The following is a 20,328-nucleotide window of genomic DNA, read 5'->3' on the forward strand; positions in this document are numbered from 1 at the left end:
TTTGGGGAGGCAGGAGATCTAGCCAGCTCGGGGTCTCACTGCTGGGCCTGGGATCCTCGCAGAGACTGTCTGCAGGGAGGCCGTGTGTGGACCGCTCCCCATGTGCCTCTCCCGCTGTGTGCAGGGTTTGAGTCTCCTGCAGGACCCACCCCGTCGCCCTCAGCGCCCCCGGCACCCCCGTGGCAGGGCCGCAGTGTGGCCAGCTCCAAGCTCTGGATGTTGGAGTTCTCTGCCTTCTTGGAACAGCAGCAGGACCCTGATACGGTAGGTCCTGGCCTGGGCCTGGCCAGCTCGCTTACCCACCCCCATTCCTGGAGGCTCCCGCTCCCGTGTGTTCAGCTCTTTCCCCACCTGCCTCTGGCTTCCCGCCCTGGCCTTCCGCCCCACTCCACTTCTGGGTTTCATTTAGATCTCCTCTTCCTTCCCAGGCTTCCCGTCCACTGGCCCTCCCTCCCCCTTTCCTTTCCTTTGTCCACCCCTCCCTCTTCTTTCCTCACTCTGCCTCCTCGCCTCCCCTCTTCCCCTGGCTCCCTCTCCTGGTTTCTTTGTCCATCCCAGTACCCTTGGCCTCTCCCTCTGCTGCTCCCTCCCTGACCTGGACTCTTCCCTCCCTGTGCTTTGCCCTATCCCCCAGCGCTCCCCCCTGCTCCATCCTTTCCCCCGTGGCTCTGAGGAGACTTCTGTGTCTGACCCACATCCTGGGGATGCCAGCAGAGAGCAGAGCCCCACCCCCACCCGGTCCCCTTCCTTGTCTGTGTCCTGGGGGACCAGCGTCACCTGGAAAGGTCAGAGGAGTTGGAGCTGGAGGAGGCAGGGCGGATACGGCACTAGAACCCGGGGGACTTGACAGACCATTTCACTCTGATGTTTTCAAACTTGTTTTTTCAGCTGAGGAGCCATTAATCCAACTCTTACTCAGAAGCCCAGTGTGTACAACAAAGTAGACATTCTTTGGGTGTAGCCAGGTGCCTGTGAGGGGCACAGGCAGCCCAGCCCCCATCTGCGGGGTGGAGCACATCTGAAAACACCTTATGTAGGTCAGTGGTCTGACATCACAGATGAGATAAGAGAGGCCCGAAGGTAGAAAATGACTTGCATAACGATATTCAGTGACACAGCCAGGACTGAGAATGATCCCAATAACTGCAGTGGTCCCAATAACCTGCTAGGTGCAGGCACAGCCCCAGAGGCTTTATGCGTGTTGACTTTGCTTTACATTGGATCCTTTTCCTGTCTCCATTTTACCAGTTGGGAAACTGAGGCCCAGAGCGGTGAAGTTACTTGCTCCAGGTCACACGGCTGTGCTCTGAGCTCTGGTCTGCTCTGTCTGCCCTGCTACCTTGCACCTGACTCTCAATCCAGCTGTTCTCTTCTCTCCACAGTACAACAAGCACCTGTTTGTGCACATCGGCCAGTCCAGCCCAAGCTACAGTGACCCCTACCTCGAAGCCGTGGACATCCGCCAGATCTATGACAAATTCCCAGAGAAAAAGGGGGGACTCAAGGAGCTCTTTGAACGGGGACCTTCCAATGCCTTTTTTCTTGTGAAGTTCTGGGTAAGCCCTTTGATAAACTCTTCCTTCCAATCCCTGGTATACGCTGATGATAATGAGAAAAGAAGAGTGGGCATCAGGTGCCCTTTCCACGAGTAGAAACCCCGGGGAGGGCAGGGCTAGTGCAGAGGGCGGTGCAAGCAGAAAACGGGCCCACACAGGCGGGAGGCTGAGCCGGGGAGCTGGCCCGTGCTGCCTGAGGCCGGGCTGGTGAGGAAGGCCCTTTTCTGAGAGGTGGTGATGGCAGCCGTGTCCGGGCAGGAAGTGCAGCCTCAAGGGGCCTACAGTACTGGAAAAAGACCTCAGGGGACACTGAAGGAGGGGTAGGCAAAGAGCCCACGTGGACTCTGAATGCCAAGTCCAGAATTCGCTTCAGGGCTTGAGTAGGGCAGCTGTTGGGTTGGGCAGGGCTTGTAGAAGTGGGCTCTAGGATTAAGGTAGCTCACCCCAAGAGAAACACGCACCCAGCTTCCCAGACAGCTCAGCCCATAGGCTTAGCCTCTGCTGCCTTCCCTGCCTCACCCCTGGGTGGGTGCTATGTGAGGAGAGCTCCCTGCTTTTGAAACATCTCCTCTAAGACCAGTAGATGTAGGACCTGCTCTGGGGGCTTGCCTTCCAGGGGCCCAGTACACACAGAAAAGGGGTGCAGGGAAGAGAGTAGGACAAGTGCACCCTTAGCCAGCAGCGGGGAAGTGCAGCAAGGCCTTCTTGCGTGTTGGTTGGAGCCTCTGAACAATTTCAGAAGCATTTTATTTATAATTCCCGGTGGCTTCCGGGCCCCTAGCTAGGACCCTCCAGCCTGGCTGTCCGTCCTTATCATCAAACCTCCCATGAGCCTGGTGATCTCCAGAAGAGACAGTGCTGGAACTGAGACTTGGGGCTCCTGAGCTTTAAGGTGCTTGGTTTTTGCACTCCGCAGTCTTGCTGTGCGAGCAGAAGGGAGTCGGACTGGGCCTTTACGGATGGGCAGGATCTATCAGGCGCAGTCCGGGAGGGGCTGCTACAGCCTGGGGGAAGAAGCATAAGGAAGTGGGCTCCAGAGGGGAAAGCCATAGGTACGGGTATGTGACAGGGAATAACGGAAAATAAACCTGGAACGGGGAGTCAGATCCTGAAGGTCCTCCTCATACAAAATCTTTGTTTTATCCTGGGATGAAAAATAGGTAATTTATTTTTAAATCAATGGATATTAAGTTATATTATTAATTAATACCAAGAGGCTTATAATGAGAAGCATCAGATTTTTGTCTCACTCCACCCCAGCCCCAATCCCAATCCCCAGAAGCAATCAATGTAAATTTCTGCTGTTTGTTCTGGGTCTTATCTCCTTAGTTCAAAGTCATACCCTTGTCTCGCTATACCTTGATATCACCACAGAGACATTATGTACTTGTTCTGGTACTATAGAAAAACCTTAGTGGTGTTATATCACTTTTCCCCTTGTCATCTCAATCCTATCATATCTAGTAACTTGTATAATTTAATAAAAGCAATAAAATGTTTGTTTTTTTGACCATGCAGATTGACCGCCAGAGAGCCAAGAATTATGCTTAGTATGTAATTATGTATTATAATTACATTTTATTTCTTGTACAACTTTTTTGTTTTTTCCTCCAAGTAAATGGCTTTCTTACTAGCGTGTTTCTAAATAATCCTATTAAAATTTTATGTATTGTTCCATCATAACCATCATATAAATTTTTTTTAAGAAGTTTTTCCCCATGGGGCGCCTGGGTGGCTCAGTCGTTAAGCGTCTGCCTTCGGCTCGGGTCATGATCCCGGGGTCCTGGGATCGAGCCCCAAGTCGGGCTCCCTGCTCGGCAGGAAGCCTGCTTCTCCCTCTCCCACTCCCCCTGCTTGTGTTCCCTCTCTCTCTGTCTCTCTCCCTGTCAAATAAATAAAATCTTAAAAAAAAAAAAAGTTTTTCCCCAAATGCTCACACCCATCAAATCATTCATCAGTTCCCCCTTTCTCCTGGAGATTCTCCTCCCGCATGCCTCTGTTCTGCTCCAGTCTGAGGTTATTCTCGACCTGCTCTGTGGTTGTCATCTGGAGCCTGCTTTTACTTTTCTCCTGTATGGAAACTATGGTTTTCTAGATCTCATATTTCTCTCTCTCTGGTGTCTCTGCTTATTTTGCTGGAAAGCATTCTCTAGTACCTCCCAAAGGAAAAATGTGTGCTTCAAGTCTTTGCCTGTTGTTTTGTACTTGGTGATAGTTTGGGTATAGAATCTAAGTCACGAATCATTTTCCCAGCAGTGATTTTCAAGAATCATTTTTCAGCACATTGCTCCATTGTCTTCAAACACGAGTAGTATGATTACATTCTAATTCTCTGTCCTTTGTTATGTCACTTGGGTTTTTGTTTTTTGTTTTGTTTTTGTTTATTTTCTCTGAAAATTTTGCGTTTCCTTTCTATCCCTTAGGTTCTTAAGTTTCACACAGATGAGCTTTGGGATATGTGTGTTTTTACTTTCTGATTTTTTCAGCCAGGCACTTTGAATTGTGAGATTAATATTTCTCAATTTGGGGAAATTTACTTATATTATTTCTTTCCCTCTGTTGGCTCTGTGTTCTTATCCAAGAACCCCTATTAGTCTTATGTTGTATATGCTAGGCTTACTCTCTGTGATTTTTACAATTTCTTTGTTGATTTTCCAACTCATTTTCTTGGTGATTTCCTTAACTTTATCTTCTAATTCTTCTGAATTGGTTGAGTGTATCTGAGTACATATTACATAAAACCCAGTGTAGCAGTGGCATAAATAAGTAGTTTATTTTTCTTTCATGTAAAGTAAGTCTGGAGGTAGACTGTCCAAGGCTGGTCCAGCAGCTCCTTGAAATCACCAGAAATCTTGTCTCCTCCTCAGTTATCTACCATACATAGTGCATGGCTTCTGCGCGCAAGGTCATGGCTTCTGGAGTTCCAGCCATCATATTTATACTCCAGGCATCAGGAAGGAGGAAGCCAACTTCATTCCCTCTATGGAGCTTTCTTGGAAGTCACACACAACAATTATGTTGTATGGTTGCACCTAGCTGCAAAAGAGCCAGGGAAATGTACTCTTTTAGTTGAGTAAACTGCCATTCTGAATAAAATTAGGGTTCTATGACTATAGAAGAAGATGGATGAGTCTTTCAGTTGCTAGTGTATTCATAGTTAAGTTGATGGCATTTTTCTTTTTTAGTGGTTCAGAAGATCATGGTACAGTTAGTGGTGCATTAGATTAGTGGAATATGGTGGCATTCTCTGCCCCACCTTCTACTGAATATTGAACTTTGACCATGATGTCTTTAATTTTTAAGAGTTCCTTCTTGTTCTTTGATTACATCCTGATTTTGTTTCATGACTACAATTTTTTTCTTATCTTTCTGGGGATATGAAGTAAGAATCATTTTTTAAAGTTTCTTCTGTTCCCTTCTTTGTCTTTGTTTCCTTTTCATCCTTTTTTTTTCTGTTTTGATGTCTGTCAGTATCTATAATCTTTGGCCATATTTTTTTGTCCCATATTTTTTAATAGCTTTATTCTATAATTCACCTACCATATAATTCATTGACTTAAAGTGTACAGTTTAGTGTTTCAGTATATTCACAGAGTTGTGCAACCAATCGATTTTAGAACATTTTCATCACCTCCAGAATAAGCCTCACACCCTTTAGCTACCACCTCCTATGCCCACTTCCTCAGCCTTAGGCCATCACCAATGGTGTCACTGTAGCTTTGCCTTTCTGCACATTTCATATAAATGAAGCCGTACAATATGTGGTCTCTTGTGATTGGCTTCTTTCGCTTAATGCAATGTGTTCAAGGTTCAGCTGTATTATAGCATGAATCAGAACTTTATTCCATTTTATGGCTCAGTAATACTCCATTGCATGGATATACCAAATTTTGTTTATCCATTCATCAGCTGGTGGACTTTTGGGTTTCCACCTTGTATGAAAAATGCTGCTGTGGACTTCATATACAAGTTTTTGTGTGGCCATAGGTTTTCATGTTTCTTGGTGAGACACTTAGGTATGGAATTGCTGAATCATACGGCAGCTCTTTGCCTTTTTGAGGAACTACCAGACCGTTCTCCAAAGTGGCTGCACCCTATTACATTTTCACTAGAAGTTATACGAGGGTCCCTGATTCTCCATATCCCTGCTTACAATTGATATTTTCTGATTATACCCATCCTAGTGGGTATGAAGTGGAATTCTTTGTGGTTTTGATTTGCATTTCCCTGTGCTTATTGGTCACTTGTATTTCCTCTTTGGATGAAGGTCTGTTGAGCTCCTTTGCTGATTTTTAAATTGGGTTGTCTTTTATTCCATAATAAAAGCTTATGAGCTTTTATATTATATGAGCTTATATATTATAGATAGAAGTCCCTTATTAGATGTGTGGTTTGGAGATACCATCTCCCAGTCTGTCAGCTCTTCTCACATTCTTGATAGTGTCCTTTGAAGCACAGAAGGTTTTCATTTTGATGACATCTGATGGATTCTTTTCTTTGTTGTTTGTGCCATGTCCATATTTAATAGTGATTGAAAGCTCTGTGTACAAGGTAGGACTTGTCACCTGGAGGGCTTCACTTTAAGGTGCTTGGGGTTGAGGAGCCATCTGGTTTTTTTGAGGGAACCAGTGAATGTCAGTGTGTTTATTAGAGTTTTTTTTTTTTTTCCCTTGAGGTGGTTTAGTTTCTCCAGAGAAGATTCCTTGAATTGCGCCCCCAGAAGGGATATACTTGGTCATTGCATCCAAGGCATGGGGCAGTGAGGAGGGCTGGGGATCCAAGCATTTCTTATGGCAGCTTTCACTCAATTCTCTCTCCCCCTCTTTGACCTGCCCAGGCTCCCTGAAACCTGAAGCCCTCCTGTTTAATTTCTGGTGATTATTTCTGGGTCTTCTGCTGACGGGTGGAAGAGGCAGGCCTGGAGGCCTGACCACTCTTGGTGGGGCCTTTCAGTTATTTTCTTGTGTGAAGCCTGTGCCTTTCCCGCCCGCACCGTCCTGGCCCCTCCAGGCCTGAGCCCCTCAGGGCTTCTCTCAAGCATGCCGGCTCCCCTATCTCTACGCCCTCTGCAGGCACTTTGAGGCTGTGATTCCATTTGCTTCCTTTGCCCGACTGAGTTCCTTCTAGCTGTGGTCAGACTTTAGTCTTCTTGAATTTGTGGAACTCTCTTGCCATTTTGGTTTTGCTTCCATTTGCTTCGTCTTTATGATGTAGCACATTAAAAAAAAGTTCTTTGCTATCATTTCTAGTTGGTTCCCTGGAAGGGGAAAAAATGAACTTGTATGGTCAGTCTCCCATTTTAACCAGATGTCCTGGAAAGCAGTTTTAACTGGAGTGTCACCTCTCGCAGATTGGTAGTCCTTGTTTGGCATGCTGGCTTGAGAAGATCTAGAGGGAGAAGGTTCTGGATTGACTCGTGATGACTGCCATGGGTGTAGCAGTGGGGGCAGCTAGTGGCACATTTGCGATGTATTTGCCATCCCTTCTCTTTAGGTAATGAGGAATCACTGAAGGTTTTTGAACAGGCAGGATACGGCCAGAGTTGTCCTGAGCTGGATCAATCAACCGTCCAGACTGGAAGTGAGGAGGAGGCTGTTCTAGTTTAGGTCAGGCAGGTGCGTCAGCCTCCTCAGGACCTCAGCCAGAGAGGTTGGCCTTAGAGTGTGATGTATGGGGTAGGATGTCTTTCTCCCTTTTTTCAGGAGGGGCTGAACCCACTTCACTCGCCCGTTTCCTCTTCCTACTCTCCCTTTCAGCCCTGGACATGGAAGTTGGAACTCAGAGGCGCTGCTGTGGGTAGCTGTTAGCCCCGGTGCGGTGGCCGGCAGCCATAGCTCCCGTTTCCTGCTGTGCGTCTAAGGAGGCTCCTGGCCTTTCCTTTGGGGAAGCCCGTACCCTCTCTTGAGTGCTCCTTCCCCCAGGCCTCCAAGCCAGTCCAGGCTTAGCCTTGATGTGGAAGAAGGAGCTTGGGGGAGGTGATTTGTGACTCTTTCTCAGCACTGGGTTGCAATTTCGGATCAGAAGGAAGGCCTGGTTGGCAAGAGGCGTTTGTGGGAACAGTACTTGGGCGGGGGGGATGGTGAATTTGGGGCCTTTTTCACTGCTGCCTTTTCTTTTCGTTTCTTTTCTTTTTAAGATTTTATTTATTTATCTGAGAGAATGAGAGATAGCACGAGAGGGAAGAGGGTCAGAGGGAGAAACAGACTCCCTGCTGAGCAGGGAGCCTGATGTGGGACTCGATCCCTGGACTCCAGGATCATGACCTGAGCCAAAGGCAGTTGCTTAACCAACTGAGCCACCTAGACGCCCGCTGCTGCCTTCTTTTAGTCAGTAGTACTATTCTGTATTCTTCTAGCCACCATCCAGATGAGGACCATCCTAGGCTTCCCATTTCACAAAGCGGGGGGACACTGAAGCGTGGAGTAAGCAAGGGCCTGGCTTTGAGACACCCAGCCAGGGTAAGCCTCTTTCCTTTGGTCGTTCTTGTGATATACATGTTAGTGAAATAGGTCAGGGCATTCTGTGGAAGGCTATATCAGGCCCTGTTAGTCAGTTGACACGTATCAGCATGTCTCATGCTTGCTGCAACACCGAAGGCAGGTTCAGTTGACAGCCTCATTCTTTAGAGGGGAAGCTGAGGCACAGAGTGGTGAAATGACTTGCCAGGGTCACCCAGTTAATAGCAGCAGAATGGGGATTCACACTCAGTGTGTCTCTAGGGTGCGTGCTTGGAACCAGAACATGGAACTGTCCGACCTTACAGAGTGCCTAGGGTGCCCTTCAAGCAGGGTCCTGAGCTCCCCCTGTTCCTGTTGGAGAAGGCTCCGGATTGCCTAAGAAAGGATCCACAAGGCCCTGAGGAATAGTGATAGTGTGGTGATGGCAGACCGAACGGTGCATCTAGCGTAGAGTCGGCTGGTTGGGCTTCTTGGGTTTTCTAGAGCTCAGACTTGCCTTCCAGAAAATGAGGAGGATTGTCCTGCCTGGAGGTGACAGTGGGCAGGTAGGGAAAAGGAATTACAATGTTCCTCTCCAACCTTACTTATAGCCCACATCCCTTCCTTCCTTCTGATGTTTTCAGGGAGGTTGGAGGTACTGATGGATGGGAGAAGGGAAGGGAGGGGACAGTTGGTGCTGAGAAAATTGGTCAGGCTGGTTCCCCGTGTGGCCTCTGCGCTCTGCCCGTGTGCACAGCCCACGGGCCCCTGCTGTGTGGACGCAACATGGCCCTTGTCTTCCAGGAGCTCACATTCCAAGTGGGAGGATCTGGAGCAGATCTCAGGGTCCTGGGGCAATAACAGGTATACAGATATAGGAGAGCATGGTGGGCTACAGGTGGGGCCCTCCTGGTGTGTCCTGGGAGAGCAGGGGGGCAGCGGTGGGCTCCAGCTGGGACGTAGAGGCTCTCTCGTCTCTGCTCTACCGCTCGAGAGCTGTGGCCTGAGCGCATCTCCGCTTCTCTGGGCCCGTTTCTCTGTCTGAACCATCAGCAGTTTTGTTCTTGAGGACCTGCAGGAGGCTGTGTCTCTGAGGACTCTGAGGTGCCCCTGCCCCTTGCTTGAGCCCCTAGAGCCAAGCCCTCTCTGAAGACCAGACACTTGGTCAGGGAGAGGACACATGAAATCAGAGATGGGGGCATGTCGGCGCCCAGGGCTCCTTGGCAGTCATCTGGTCCCTCCTGTGTGGGGAGGGCAGAGGCTCTAGGGAAGTACAAATCTGTGATGGGGGAGAAAAGAAATGCTCCTGTTTGCTAAGCATGAGCCTTTTGGTCAGCCATGGGGTCCTCACAGCCAGCTCTGGTGTTCCCAGCCATCTGGAACCCTCTTCTCCGCCCTGGCCTGGCCACTCCTTCCCCTGCCATCAGCTGTTGTGAGGCTCGCCGCACACCGTTAGAAAGGAAAGCTGCTCAGACATGGAAACAAAGCCGCCTCCCCCGAAGCCTTCCCTTCTTTCCTAGCCCAGGCCTTGAGCGTGCGCGCTGGGGCATTGACCAGGGCCCTCATGGAGTGGGAGGAGAGATTTGATGTCCCCAACCCAGCCTACTAGCCCATCCCCAGTGAAAGTTGCTGTTCTTTGATGGGATTGTGGTTGTAGTTCTTAGGCTTCTGGCTGCCTGGACAAATCATTTCCCCTGGGGCTGGCTTCGGGGTGCCCGAAGGGTTGAGTTGTGCGGCTGTGCTCTGTTGGATGCGACATGCGGGGTCTGGAGGGGGGACTGAGAAGCTGAAGTCTCTCCCTCCTTCTCCACAACATGTGGGACCAGCTGGGGCCACCTCTGTCCTCGGGGAAGGGGAGAGGGGGCTCTTGGACACAGGATTGTTAACACCAGTCTGCAAATTGAAAATGCTGGGCAGAGGTGAGCTGAGGCTTTGGAGGGAGGAGGGTACCTCAGACGAGCCCCCATCCCAGCTGCTCCCTTTGGGCCCTGACATTTCTCCCAGGCACATACCAGCACCTGACAATGAATCTGAGCCCCTCCGGCCCCCACTCCAGGGCTGCGGCTGTCTCGGCTCATCTGTCAGTCACCCGATCCCCCACACCTGTTCCAGGCCCTGCCTGGGCTGCCCACCCGCACCACCGCTATGAATAGGGTGGAGGGAGGAGAGCGTGGGGGCATTCGGAGGGCAGGAGGGCGGGGGGCGGGCAGCCTTCCTCTTCGGCTGAGAAAGAGAAGCCAAGCGCGTTAGGGTGAGGGGTGCCGGGGTGGACGGGAAGTGTGTGAAGTGTGGCTGCGGGTGAGGGGTGGGGTAGTAGGAGGATGGGGCACTGAGGACGAGATGAGGTGCTGGGCGGGGCTGTGTGTGTCGCCAGCTGCATCTCCTGGCTTGGTGCCGTGCAGCCACTGGGCCGGCCCTGGGGCCAACTTTGGATGGTCATTTGCGGGAGGTTTATCTTTCTCCCACTGCCTCCTTATCTCTGTGCTCCTCTCTCTCCACCACTCAAACACCATCGCGTTTATGCTACTTGCTGTCCCACCAGTTAGGAATTCCTTGACGGCAGAGACGATGTCTCAGCCTCTTTGGGCCCCACTCCCCTTGACCGTGCTGGGCTGGGGCAGGATAAGTGGGTGACTGAGGGATGGAAGGGCCAGGTGAGTGGGAGGCTAGGACCAAGACCTGTTTGTGTGGTGATGCGGGGCTCACCTCTCTTCTCACCCAGCGCCACCCAAAGCTGAGAGGTTGAACAGCAGGCAGCCTTCGAGACCGGCCCACCTCACCCTAGGCATGGCCCGAGCCCTGGGAGAGCTTAGTCCTTTCTGGCAGGGTGCTTGCCATCTGGAAGGGGCCAAGGCCGTCTGAACGGATTCTGGCAGCACAAGGTGATGAAGGGCATGGCATGTCCAGGGCGCTGTGGGGTGCTAGGCAGCTGTGACCTTTGTGCGCTGGGAAGAACCCGGGAGGAATTGGGCCAGTCCTGCCTGACCCTGGTGCGCAGCGTTCTTTTAGGTGGCATACAAACAAATATCTTCTTTAATAGTTTTGCAGTTATTATCACAGAAAAAATAGAATCCCTGACTGATTTCATGGATAACCTTGCTTAGCATGGGCTTAAGGAAAAGAGTGGATTTAAGAGAAAGCAGTAGGCGCATAGTAGGGCCTGTGGTAGGGGCTATGCAGGTGCGCCCTTACTCAACAGGACCCCGGCAGCGGCTGTCATTTGAGAGCCATCATTTTATGCCCGGGCCTTGCTGCTCGGCCAGCACCCCCCCCCCCCCCCACCCTGTGTTCAGGTGCCTGCCCTTCCCAGGCAGCCGGCTTCCTGCCAGCTTATTTTCACGCTTCTGCCCCGTGCTTCTAGCTGCAGCATACTTTGAGCAAACTGTTCCTTTTTAAAGAAGTCTGGCAAACTTGGTCTCCTAGGAGGAGCATGTGACTTAGCAGGGGAAAAAGACGGAGAGCTGGATTTTGGTCCCTTATACTTGACTGTAAGGCCTTGTGCCACTCCCAGCTGCCCTTCATTCCCAGCCCAGCGAGGCCTGGTACACCCCGGCCGGGACTCAGGGGCACCCACTGCTTGCCCAGCTCCGTCCCCACCCCAGGGTGGGGGCGGAGGCCAGCCGGGGCTGGGATGCGGTGTGTTTACAACACTGCTGCTTGTTTTCGGAGGCTGAGCCCTGACTTGAATGTAGCTGTAATTCCTTGGTTTCCTGTCTTCCGGGTGGCCTCGTTAAAACCATCGCAGAGTGCACGAAACCTGTGCCATTCTAGTCAACATGAAAACAGCCTCTTGTCTTTTCTTCATCATGAAAGTAACATCCTCATTGTGTTCCCTAACCCCCCCCCCCCCGCCACATAACAGTTGTTGTAGTAGTCAATTCACAATAGTAAACACAGGTCCTTCTCAACATTTTTTGTGGCTCCATAATATTTCTGTTGTGCTGTAAGACATTTAACAGCCCCCACCAGTCCAGAGAATGTTCTTGCTCTTGGGAAAACTTCTTTCCGCAAAGGAGAGAAACATAATGACTGAGCATCCCCTAATGGCCAGTAATAGAACTGCCCGGTGCCCGGCTCTGAATGGTGCCGGAACCTTCCAGGGTTCTGAGGAGCCCCTTATTTTTGTGCAGAGGAGTCCTTGATGTCAGATTCTTTAGCTGCATCTAGAGCTTCTGCTGCCTCATAGGGCTGCTGCACTGCGGGTCCAGCCTGGCAGGGATTCCAGGCTAGTTGTGTAGGTGGGACGAGAGGCCGCACCCTCAGACTAGGCCTTTTTAAATCTGTGCATTTGTTCTGAGTGCTAAGTTGCTCTGTTAGCACCCCTGGCTCAGATGGGGTGAATCAATGTGGGGCCTAAGTTCTGGGGATGGGGACACCTAAATGGCAGCCTCAGAGCTGCCAAGGCACTGAATTGTCTTGTCCAGTGTCTCCCTCTCTCTCCTGTAACTCTGCTGGATTCAGTTAAGTGCTGGAGTGGGAGTCTGAACACCTAGGGTCCATCACTTGTCCGCTGTGTGGGGTTGGGCTGGACCTGTGGTCAGGGAGCCTCACTGATCAAACTGAAGCCGAGATCCTGCTCTTTCCCTCTTGTGGGGGATGTGTGTGAAATCGGGAGTCTTTTTTTTTTTTTTTTTTAAGATTTTATCTATTTGTTTATTTGACAGAGAGAGAAACGGCGAGAGAGGGAACACAAGCAGGGGGAGTGTGAGGGGGAGAAGCAGGCTTCCCGCTGAGCAGGGAGCCTGATGTGGGGCTCGATCCCAGGACCCTGGGATCATGACCTGAGCCGAAGGCAGACGCTTAACGACTGAGCCACCCAGGCGCCCCTGAAATCGGGAGTCTTACCCCACCTTTTCTGAGAGGAAAATTTCAAATCAATGCAACATCCAGTGGGAGGCACTTTAGGCTCTGCTGTCAGCAGAGGAAGAAAAGATGTGTGTTGGGGAACAGCAAGAAGCTGATCTAGAGGACCAGGGGCTCCCAAGCCAGGCTGGGGAGTGAGCATCATGTTCTCTTACGGCAGGGGGCTCAGTGAGAGCGTTTTAACCATGGAGGGATGCAGTCAGACTTGTTTTTGGAAGAGAACTCTCAGAGAAGTTAGAGAATGAACCAAAGGGAAGGAGACTGGCATTGGGGGGGATTCGTCTGGAAGCTGAAACAGAGATGTCAAAAGGTCAAGGGTGGCTGGACTCAGTAATGCCGTAGAGATGGGTGAGAGGCCAGCCCCCAGAGCCATTTCCAAAAGAGCCCTGGCAGGGTCCAGTGACCAGCTGGACTGGAGGATGAGACACACAGGAGTCTCAGCACCCCCTCCTACTCTCCCCTGCGCCCGTCTCCCATTCTGGCTTTCTGTTCCCACGCTCACTGCACCATCAAAATTGACTCTGGAAAGGATCTGACAAATTCATACTAAAATAGAAATGACTGATATAGATTCAGATGTTTGCAGTTTAATAAGAGCAAAGCCTTAGACTATAAAACTTGAATCCCAAAGACAAAGTTGGGGGCCGCACCTGCTGGGCGTGTTGGTGCCTAAATGGGTAGCAGAGGCCTGCAACTAATGCAGGTGACAACGTTCTCTTTTTTGATTGTTGAGACACCACACCCTGACATTATGCCCGGCCTGGGTGTGGAGAAGCATGGAAGCTTTCCAAGATCCTACTCTCCCAGTTCTTTTTAGGCCCTCCTGATGTCTTCCTGGCCCTGGAACCTGGAGTGGCCCCAGGGTTCTCCTCCACTCCACCCCCAGCAAGCCCCCTGTTGACTCACTTGTCCACTGCTTGTCTTCCCTGTGTCTTTCTCCAGGCAGACCTCAACACCAACATCGAGGATGAAGGCAGCTCCTTCTACGGGGTCTCCAGTCAGTACGAGAGTCCGGAGAACATGATAATCACTTGTTCCACCAAGGTCTGCTCTTTCGGCAAGCAGGTGGTAGAGAAAGTGGAGGTAGGAGCCCCCCCCGCCCCCCGTGTGTTTGTTAGGCCAGGCCCTTCTGTGCCTCAGTGTGCCCTTCATCCTTGTCGCCACCTCTTTCCCCGGATTTGTCTGAGCCAGCTCTTCCCCTCATACATCTGGCAGTTCTTGGTAACCACCTCCTGTCCAACACAACCAGATGCCAGGCTGGTACCAGGGAAGAGACTGTGCCCATCCCCGGGCTTCTCAGCCCCCGCGACCCCTGCGGTCATCTGGGGACTGTGGAAACCCACCAGTGCCTGAAACCCGCTCTGCAGCAATAGTAGTTTATAAAATGCTTTTTGAATTATTTTTAATTAAATGTTTATTTTGAGATAATTACGGCTTCACATGCAGTGCAGTTGTCACCCTGTGTACCCTGCACCCAGCCACATCGTGCATAGCTAAAGTTTCATACTGGCACCCGGGAGATGGACATCGATGCAGCCCAGTGGTGTGGTTCAGATGCACTCACTGTGCCTGTTAGCGTGTGTCTGCGTGCAGCCAGGACTGCGGCACCGCTCTGTCCTATCTTGCCTAGTGCCAGTGCGCTTATGTTCTTGAGCTCCCCCTTCCTCGACCTGGTCTGCCTGTCACTGACGGAGGAGGTGGACAGTGAGTGGGTCATGGAGCTTCCCCAGAGAGTTGGGCCAGGGCTGGAAGTGGTCAAGAGAAATTCTAAGCCCCCGCTGCCCCCTGGGTCCTGCAGACAGAGTATGCCCGCTATGAGAACGGCCACTACTCATACCGCATTCATCGATCGCCGCTCTGCGAGTACATGATCAATTTCATCCACAAGCTGAAGCACCTGCCCGAGAAGTACATGATGAACAGCGTGCTGGAGAACTTCACCATCCTGCAGGTGTGTGTGTGTGCTAGGGACAGGTGCGCTGCAGGTGTGCGGTGGGATGGGATCGGTGGGTCGAGCAAATGGCGTGCCCTTGTTTGGGGCTTTAACTCCCATCTTTTTCGTCCCCTGCAGGTGGTCACCAACAGAGACACGCAGGAGACGCTGCTGTGCATTGCATATGTTTTTGAGGTGTCAGCCAGCGAGCACGGGGCTCAGCACCATATCTACCGGCTGGTGAAAGAATAAGAGACTCAGGGAGCAGGGAGGGGGGAAGAGACTTTGTGTGTGCAGGGACACGGGGAGGGGATCTGCAGGGGCCTGAATTGCCAGGAGAGCCGAGAGGTCCTAACTTCCTAGCCAGGAACAAACTGAACCTGCAATGCCCAACCCCAAATAAACCCAAGATGGTGTGTATTTTCGGAGGACCTGATCTGGCTGTCTGAGCCTTGGGAGGGACTGCGGGAGAAGGGGGGCAGACTGGGGAGCAGGCCAGAAGCAGCCCCAGAGATCCCCCATGGACTCACCCAGGAATGTCGCCAGATGCAAAGCTCCCTATGGGATGACTTCTCGGCTGCCCCTCAAGCTGCTGGCCACTCCGGGAGGCCGGGGGCTGGGCTCGGGGGCTAGGCTCTCGGGCCCTGTTCTGTGCATCCCCACGTAGGCCCCTGCAGGGACTTGTGCACAGTGTCCTGTCCACCTCTGGTGCCCTGGCCCCAGGACAGTGAACAGGGAGGTTCGGTCCAGCCCAGGGCTTGGGTTTGAGGTGTGGAGGTGATAGTTATTAGAAAGGCTGGAAGGGCACACAGCCAGAACTCTCTAGATAGTTTTCATCCCTCCCCTGTGGGAGTGGATTGCATGGCCTGGAGCTTGAGGTAGGGAGGCCAGGAGTGGCGGTGCGGAGTCCAGCCTGTGGAGTTTAGGTGGTAAGGCTGGTGTCATGCAGCATCCTTTGTGGGGGTGAAGGCCCAGAAAGTGGGTCAGAGGCCTGTAGTGGACCAGTGGTCTCTGAGACCACCCAGTTCTGATGTTCTGTGAGTCCTCCCTCGGGCTCCCTCCCAGCCAGGGTGCCTGCTAGGTGGTGACTGCCTTGGAGCCAGCCCCGGCTGTCCACTCCCCCCACCCCCCCAGAGTAGTAGTGTCTGTGTGCCCTGTGCATGGAGGAGGGGTGTGGAACCCACCCTGAGCCTTGAGGGAAGCAGTGAAGGGTTCCTTGGTTTATCTCTTGGGAGAACTGTATGGGCTTAGGGTTTTGGTGGTCCTGGCTTCAGTCCTGGTATTCCTGGCTGTCTGACCTTGGGCAAATTTCTCCACCAGTCTGAGCCTTGGTGTCCTTTGCTCTGCGTAAAGGGGAGAGCAATAGCACCTACCTTAGAAGGACGTAGTGAGAAAGAGAGCTAATGTCTTTAAGTGCCTGGTGCAAGATGCACTAAATAAATGTTATAATTAGTTTATCCTCCCCTCCCTCAGGGAGGCCTGGGTCTGGCTCTTTGCTGCCATCTAGTGGCCCTCATATCACCCTTAATGGGAACCACAATTCCAGAAGCCTGGAGCAGAAGGGAACGAAGATTCAACCTACAGGTGTTTACTTTGTGCCCAGCACTCAGGGAGATATATGGGAATAGAAAAGTAAGACAGCATCTAGGAGGTGTTTATGGAATGGTGGTTAGGATCAAGGGCTTGAGGCAGACAGCTAGGATTGAAATCCTGGCACTTGGCCACTGACTAGCTTTGTGGCCTTGGGGCAAGTTACTTAATTTCACTGTGCCTCAGTTTCCCCATCTGTAAAATGGGTATAATAAGAGTACCTACCTCGTATATGTAGAGTGCCTAGAATAGTGCTGAGCACATAAATGTGTTCGATAAATATACATTATTATTAATAGCAGGAGCTTGCAGTCTAAAAAGTCAGATCAGAGAACTCCTAAGTGGGGTTGGCTGATCCTCACAGAAACTGGAGTTCAGAGATGGGAGAGAGCAGGGTGTGGAAGATCCAGGGAGGAGGTTGCAATGGAGAGGGGCTGCCCCTTAGAGGATGGGCAGTGTTTAGATAAGCAGATGGGACAAAGGCTGGCCAGCATTCCAGATGGGAAAAAGAAGCCAGCTATCCGGTATCCTGCCCTCACGGGCCAAGACTGCCTCTTCTCATCAAAAAGCAACTTTAACCAAATGCCTCTGGACTGCTGCTAGACCTCGTGCCAAGTTGCCTAACTCCACTGTATGTGGGGGCTGGCTCTCATCAAAAGACATGCTGTGGAGGTGGGCGTGGGGTCTGGGAGGCCCTGAGCAGACGGCATGTGCTCACATGTCCATGGGCGGGTTTGTGTAAGGCTCCCCCGCCCCTCTCCGGTCACTGTCACAACCCTCGCCCTCGCTCCTTGCCTCTCCCCTTGGGCTGTTTGGATAAGGGGAATGATGCCTACCTTTCTGGCTTGACAGTGAGCCTTCAGGCAGGTACTCATGAAGGATGTGTGAGCAGCCTCTTGGCCATGGCACACATGCACAAGTTAAGGAGATGATCTTTTGCGTTACGGGTGGGAATGAGTCAGAGCAGATGTCGGGGCCAGATGTGAGCTGTGCGTTTTCCCTTCTCGTCAGGAGCTGACCTCAGTAGCCTCGTGGAAAGTCATGTACTTAGAGCTGTAAGTTCTAGACCAGTCAGCCATGGGGAATGCAGGTGTAGATGCCTTCCCCCATGGCCACCTGGCCCACCACTCTCGAGGGCTTGTCTGGCACTGCCCTGCACCCTCTGAACTGGGTGCCCTTCCCTGCCTTTAGGCCTTGGCCCCACATGTTCTCTTGGCCATTCGTGCCCTGCCTTTTTCTCCTGCTGGAGAACTGTTACTCATGCTTCGAGGGCCAGTGTGCGGTCACCCCTTCTCATGCGGAGGGGTTAGTCACGCCTGCCCTTGGGTGGCAGAAGCCTTCCATTCGTAACCCAGGACATAGGGACCTCTGTCACCTCTTCCAATCCTCAGCCAGTGGGTGCTGTGCTGTCCCCATTGGAAAGATGCAGAAAATGGGGCACAGAGAAGAGAATTAACGTGCTTAGAGTATTAATGTGTTTATTCATTCAGTTAGCAACTATTTACTTAACTTCTGCTCTGTGCCAGGCGCTGGGAAGATATCACTGACCCAGACAGATGAGGTCCTCGGGGACCTTATGTTTCATTGAGGAAGAAAACTAAGTGAGCAAGTAACAGGACGTGTAGACTGTGACAAGTGCTTTCAAGGCAGAGAGGGCTGCTGATGTGAGAGTCACTGGGGGAAACTCACAGGCCCGGGGAAGGTGGGGGAAGGCATTCTGAGGAGAGGCAGGGAGGTATGGGTGTGGGGCAGGCACAGAGAGTGAGAGCTGTATGGCCTAAGGTACGGGGGCGACGGAGCAGGTCCTGCCTCGGGCCAGCTGTCCAGACCCGGGGGCGAGTGGGGAGGGCAAGGAACTCAGCTCCCTCCCCAGCCCAGCACCCCCTTGCTTGGCAAGGACTTTGGGTTTTACTCCATGTGAAGGGAGGTCCTGGAAGCGTTTGAAGCAAGGGAGTAAGTCTTTTTGATCTTTAATCTTTGATTTTTTTTTAGAAATGGACGCTGGGGCTGCTGGGGCCCACAGAGAAGCATGTGTAATTGTCTGCTCCTGAGTCTGTCTTTCCTCCTAGACTCAGCGTCTGTGGGTGCAGACTGTAGCTTCCTTGGTCTGTTACTTTCTGTAAACTAAACACCACGTCTGGAACGTGGCAGGTGCTCAGTAAACATGCGCTGAAGGAGCGCATGTGGATGAAGGAGTGCATGTGGACGAGGCAGTATGATCCGTGCGGTTTGGGCCCGGGAGGTGAGTAAGGGCCCTGAGCCCGTGAGGGTGGAGCCATTTGCCCTGCTGACACGTCTAGAGTTAGCAGGGGGGCGTGGTTGAGATGGGGATGTGGAAACAGACCGCTTGTCTGACAGTGACTGAGCAGACTGCCTCAGTGGCCACCAGTGAACGTCCATGGAGTGGGGTGAGCACCCCACACAGAAGGACTTTAGGGTGCGTGTGCATGCACCTGTGCATGTGTGTGTAGATACCATCTCTGCCCTTTCAGGACTAAAGCCAGTGGAGTGAGGATCGAGGGGCGGCCATGGCTCGGGCCCCTCAGACTGTGTGTGCTTAGTCCATCACCTACTTCCTCTCCCCCGCCACAGGTTTCGGAGGACAGTGGGCAGGTGCTGACCGGGCTGGAGGGAGGAGGCAGGCAGCTCAGAGAAGCAGGGCTGGGGCAGCAGGGAGCTCCTGATGGCCTGTGGCGCTCGGCCTGGTGCAGGGCTCTGTGGGGTCAGCAGTGCTCACCTGGGCCCAACCGCACAGAGGGGGGTGTGAGATAGAGCAGCAGTGTGTTTTACCTCGGGGTCGGGTGTAGCCAGTGATTGCTGTGTCCGACCCCTGCTTACTTTATCTGGTATGTCAGCTCCAGAAATGAAAGCAAGAAGCTTTCCCCCAAAGACTTCAAGTGGTATAGGAGTCGTTCTTAAGAAGCCGAATTGGCTGCTGCTAAGTTATGCGATCTTGTGCAAATAGCTCACCCCCTCAGACCTTCAGAACCCCGCTTGGGAAATGGGAATAAAGTGGCTTTGACTTTTGGGAGAAAGGTGACAGCCTGAGCTCACGGTGAGCACTCAGTGAATGGTGGTAACTTAGGGCTATTAAAACCTGCCCTGACTCTGCTCTTTCTACGCCTCACACACACACACACACACACACACACACACACAGACACTTATGCACACGCATGCTCACACTCAGACACACACACACACACACACACACACACTCACTCACACACATACACACACACCCCAAGCTCTGCTGTCTCCCAGAGCCCATGAGGAGGCCCCACGCTCTTACTCTTGTGGGAACTGTCCAGCAGAGACAGCACTTAGACTTTCATCCTCAGGTCTCAGAAACGGGGGTGGGGTGGGGGGGGAAGGAAGTGTTCTTAACTGAGAAAATAACTTTGTGGCCCATGAGGGGAAAGAGGCCCCAGGGAAGGGTCTCAAAAGGGAGAACGGAACAAATGGTGGGCTACGGCAGTGTGAGTAAGAGACTGTCTGGAATTGGGATTGGTTTACTTCCTGAGGGAGGACGGGAGAGGTGGCCCAGCACCTTTGTAGAAGTCTGGAGCCCAGTTGGTGGGAATGGCTAAAGGTCTTTTTATTTTTAAGCTCATGGATGTCTAATATTCAACTTCAAGTTTTTGTATTTTTGCTATGTAACCCCCCTTTGTCTCCCCAAATCTTCAGTAAAGTCTGCTACCTACACAAAGGCCTTCGTGTGAGTGGTTTCTTTTTCTGGAATTGAAAGTCTTGTGTGAAGAGAGCCAGACAGGGAGCATCCACTGCAGCGTGTCCGTGGGAGCAGGAACTCAGAGTCCCCGAGAGCCGCCGCCCGGCCAGCGCTGTCCCTCCCAAGACAGTAGCGAGCGCTCGGGGGTGCCTGCAAACACGGGGTAAGGTTCAAGCCCATGCCATCGGGCTGGCAGCGCGCGGGGCCTTGGCGGCCGTT

General features: G+C 52.0%; 1 protein-coding gene across 3 annotated transcripts in view; it reads left to right on the top strand.

The window, feature by feature from the left end:
* The window catches only part of TEAD4 (TEA domain transcription factor 4), a 66,496-nt gene extending 46,407 nt beyond the window's left edge, over positions 1-20,089 (top strand). For all 3 annotated transcript variants that reach the window (XM_073886950.1, XM_073886951.1, XM_073886952.1), the window contains 5 exons: positions 125-264; positions 1,383-1,556; positions 13,799-13,939; positions 14,655-14,807; positions 14,928-20,089. In XM_073886950.1, coding sequence (XP_073743051.1) covers positions 125-264; positions 1,383-1,556; positions 13,799-13,939; positions 14,655-14,807; positions 14,928-15,041 — 722 coding nt within the window. In that variant the 3' untranslated portion in view covers positions 15,042-20,089. The remainder of the gene's footprint in view (positions 1-124; positions 265-1,382; positions 1,557-13,798; positions 13,940-14,654; positions 14,808-14,927) is intronic.
* The last annotated feature ends 239 nt before the right edge of the window (positions 20,090-20,328 follow it).

This window comes from Callorhinus ursinus, unplaced genomic scaffold (assembly GCF_003265705.2).
Source record: "Callorhinus ursinus isolate GAN/ISIS: 27379988/994484 unplaced genomic scaffold, GSC_fseal_2.0 scaffold74, whole genome shotgun sequence".
Classification (NCBI taxonomy): Eukaryota; Metazoa; Chordata; class Mammalia; order Carnivora; family Otariidae; genus Callorhinus; species Callorhinus ursinus.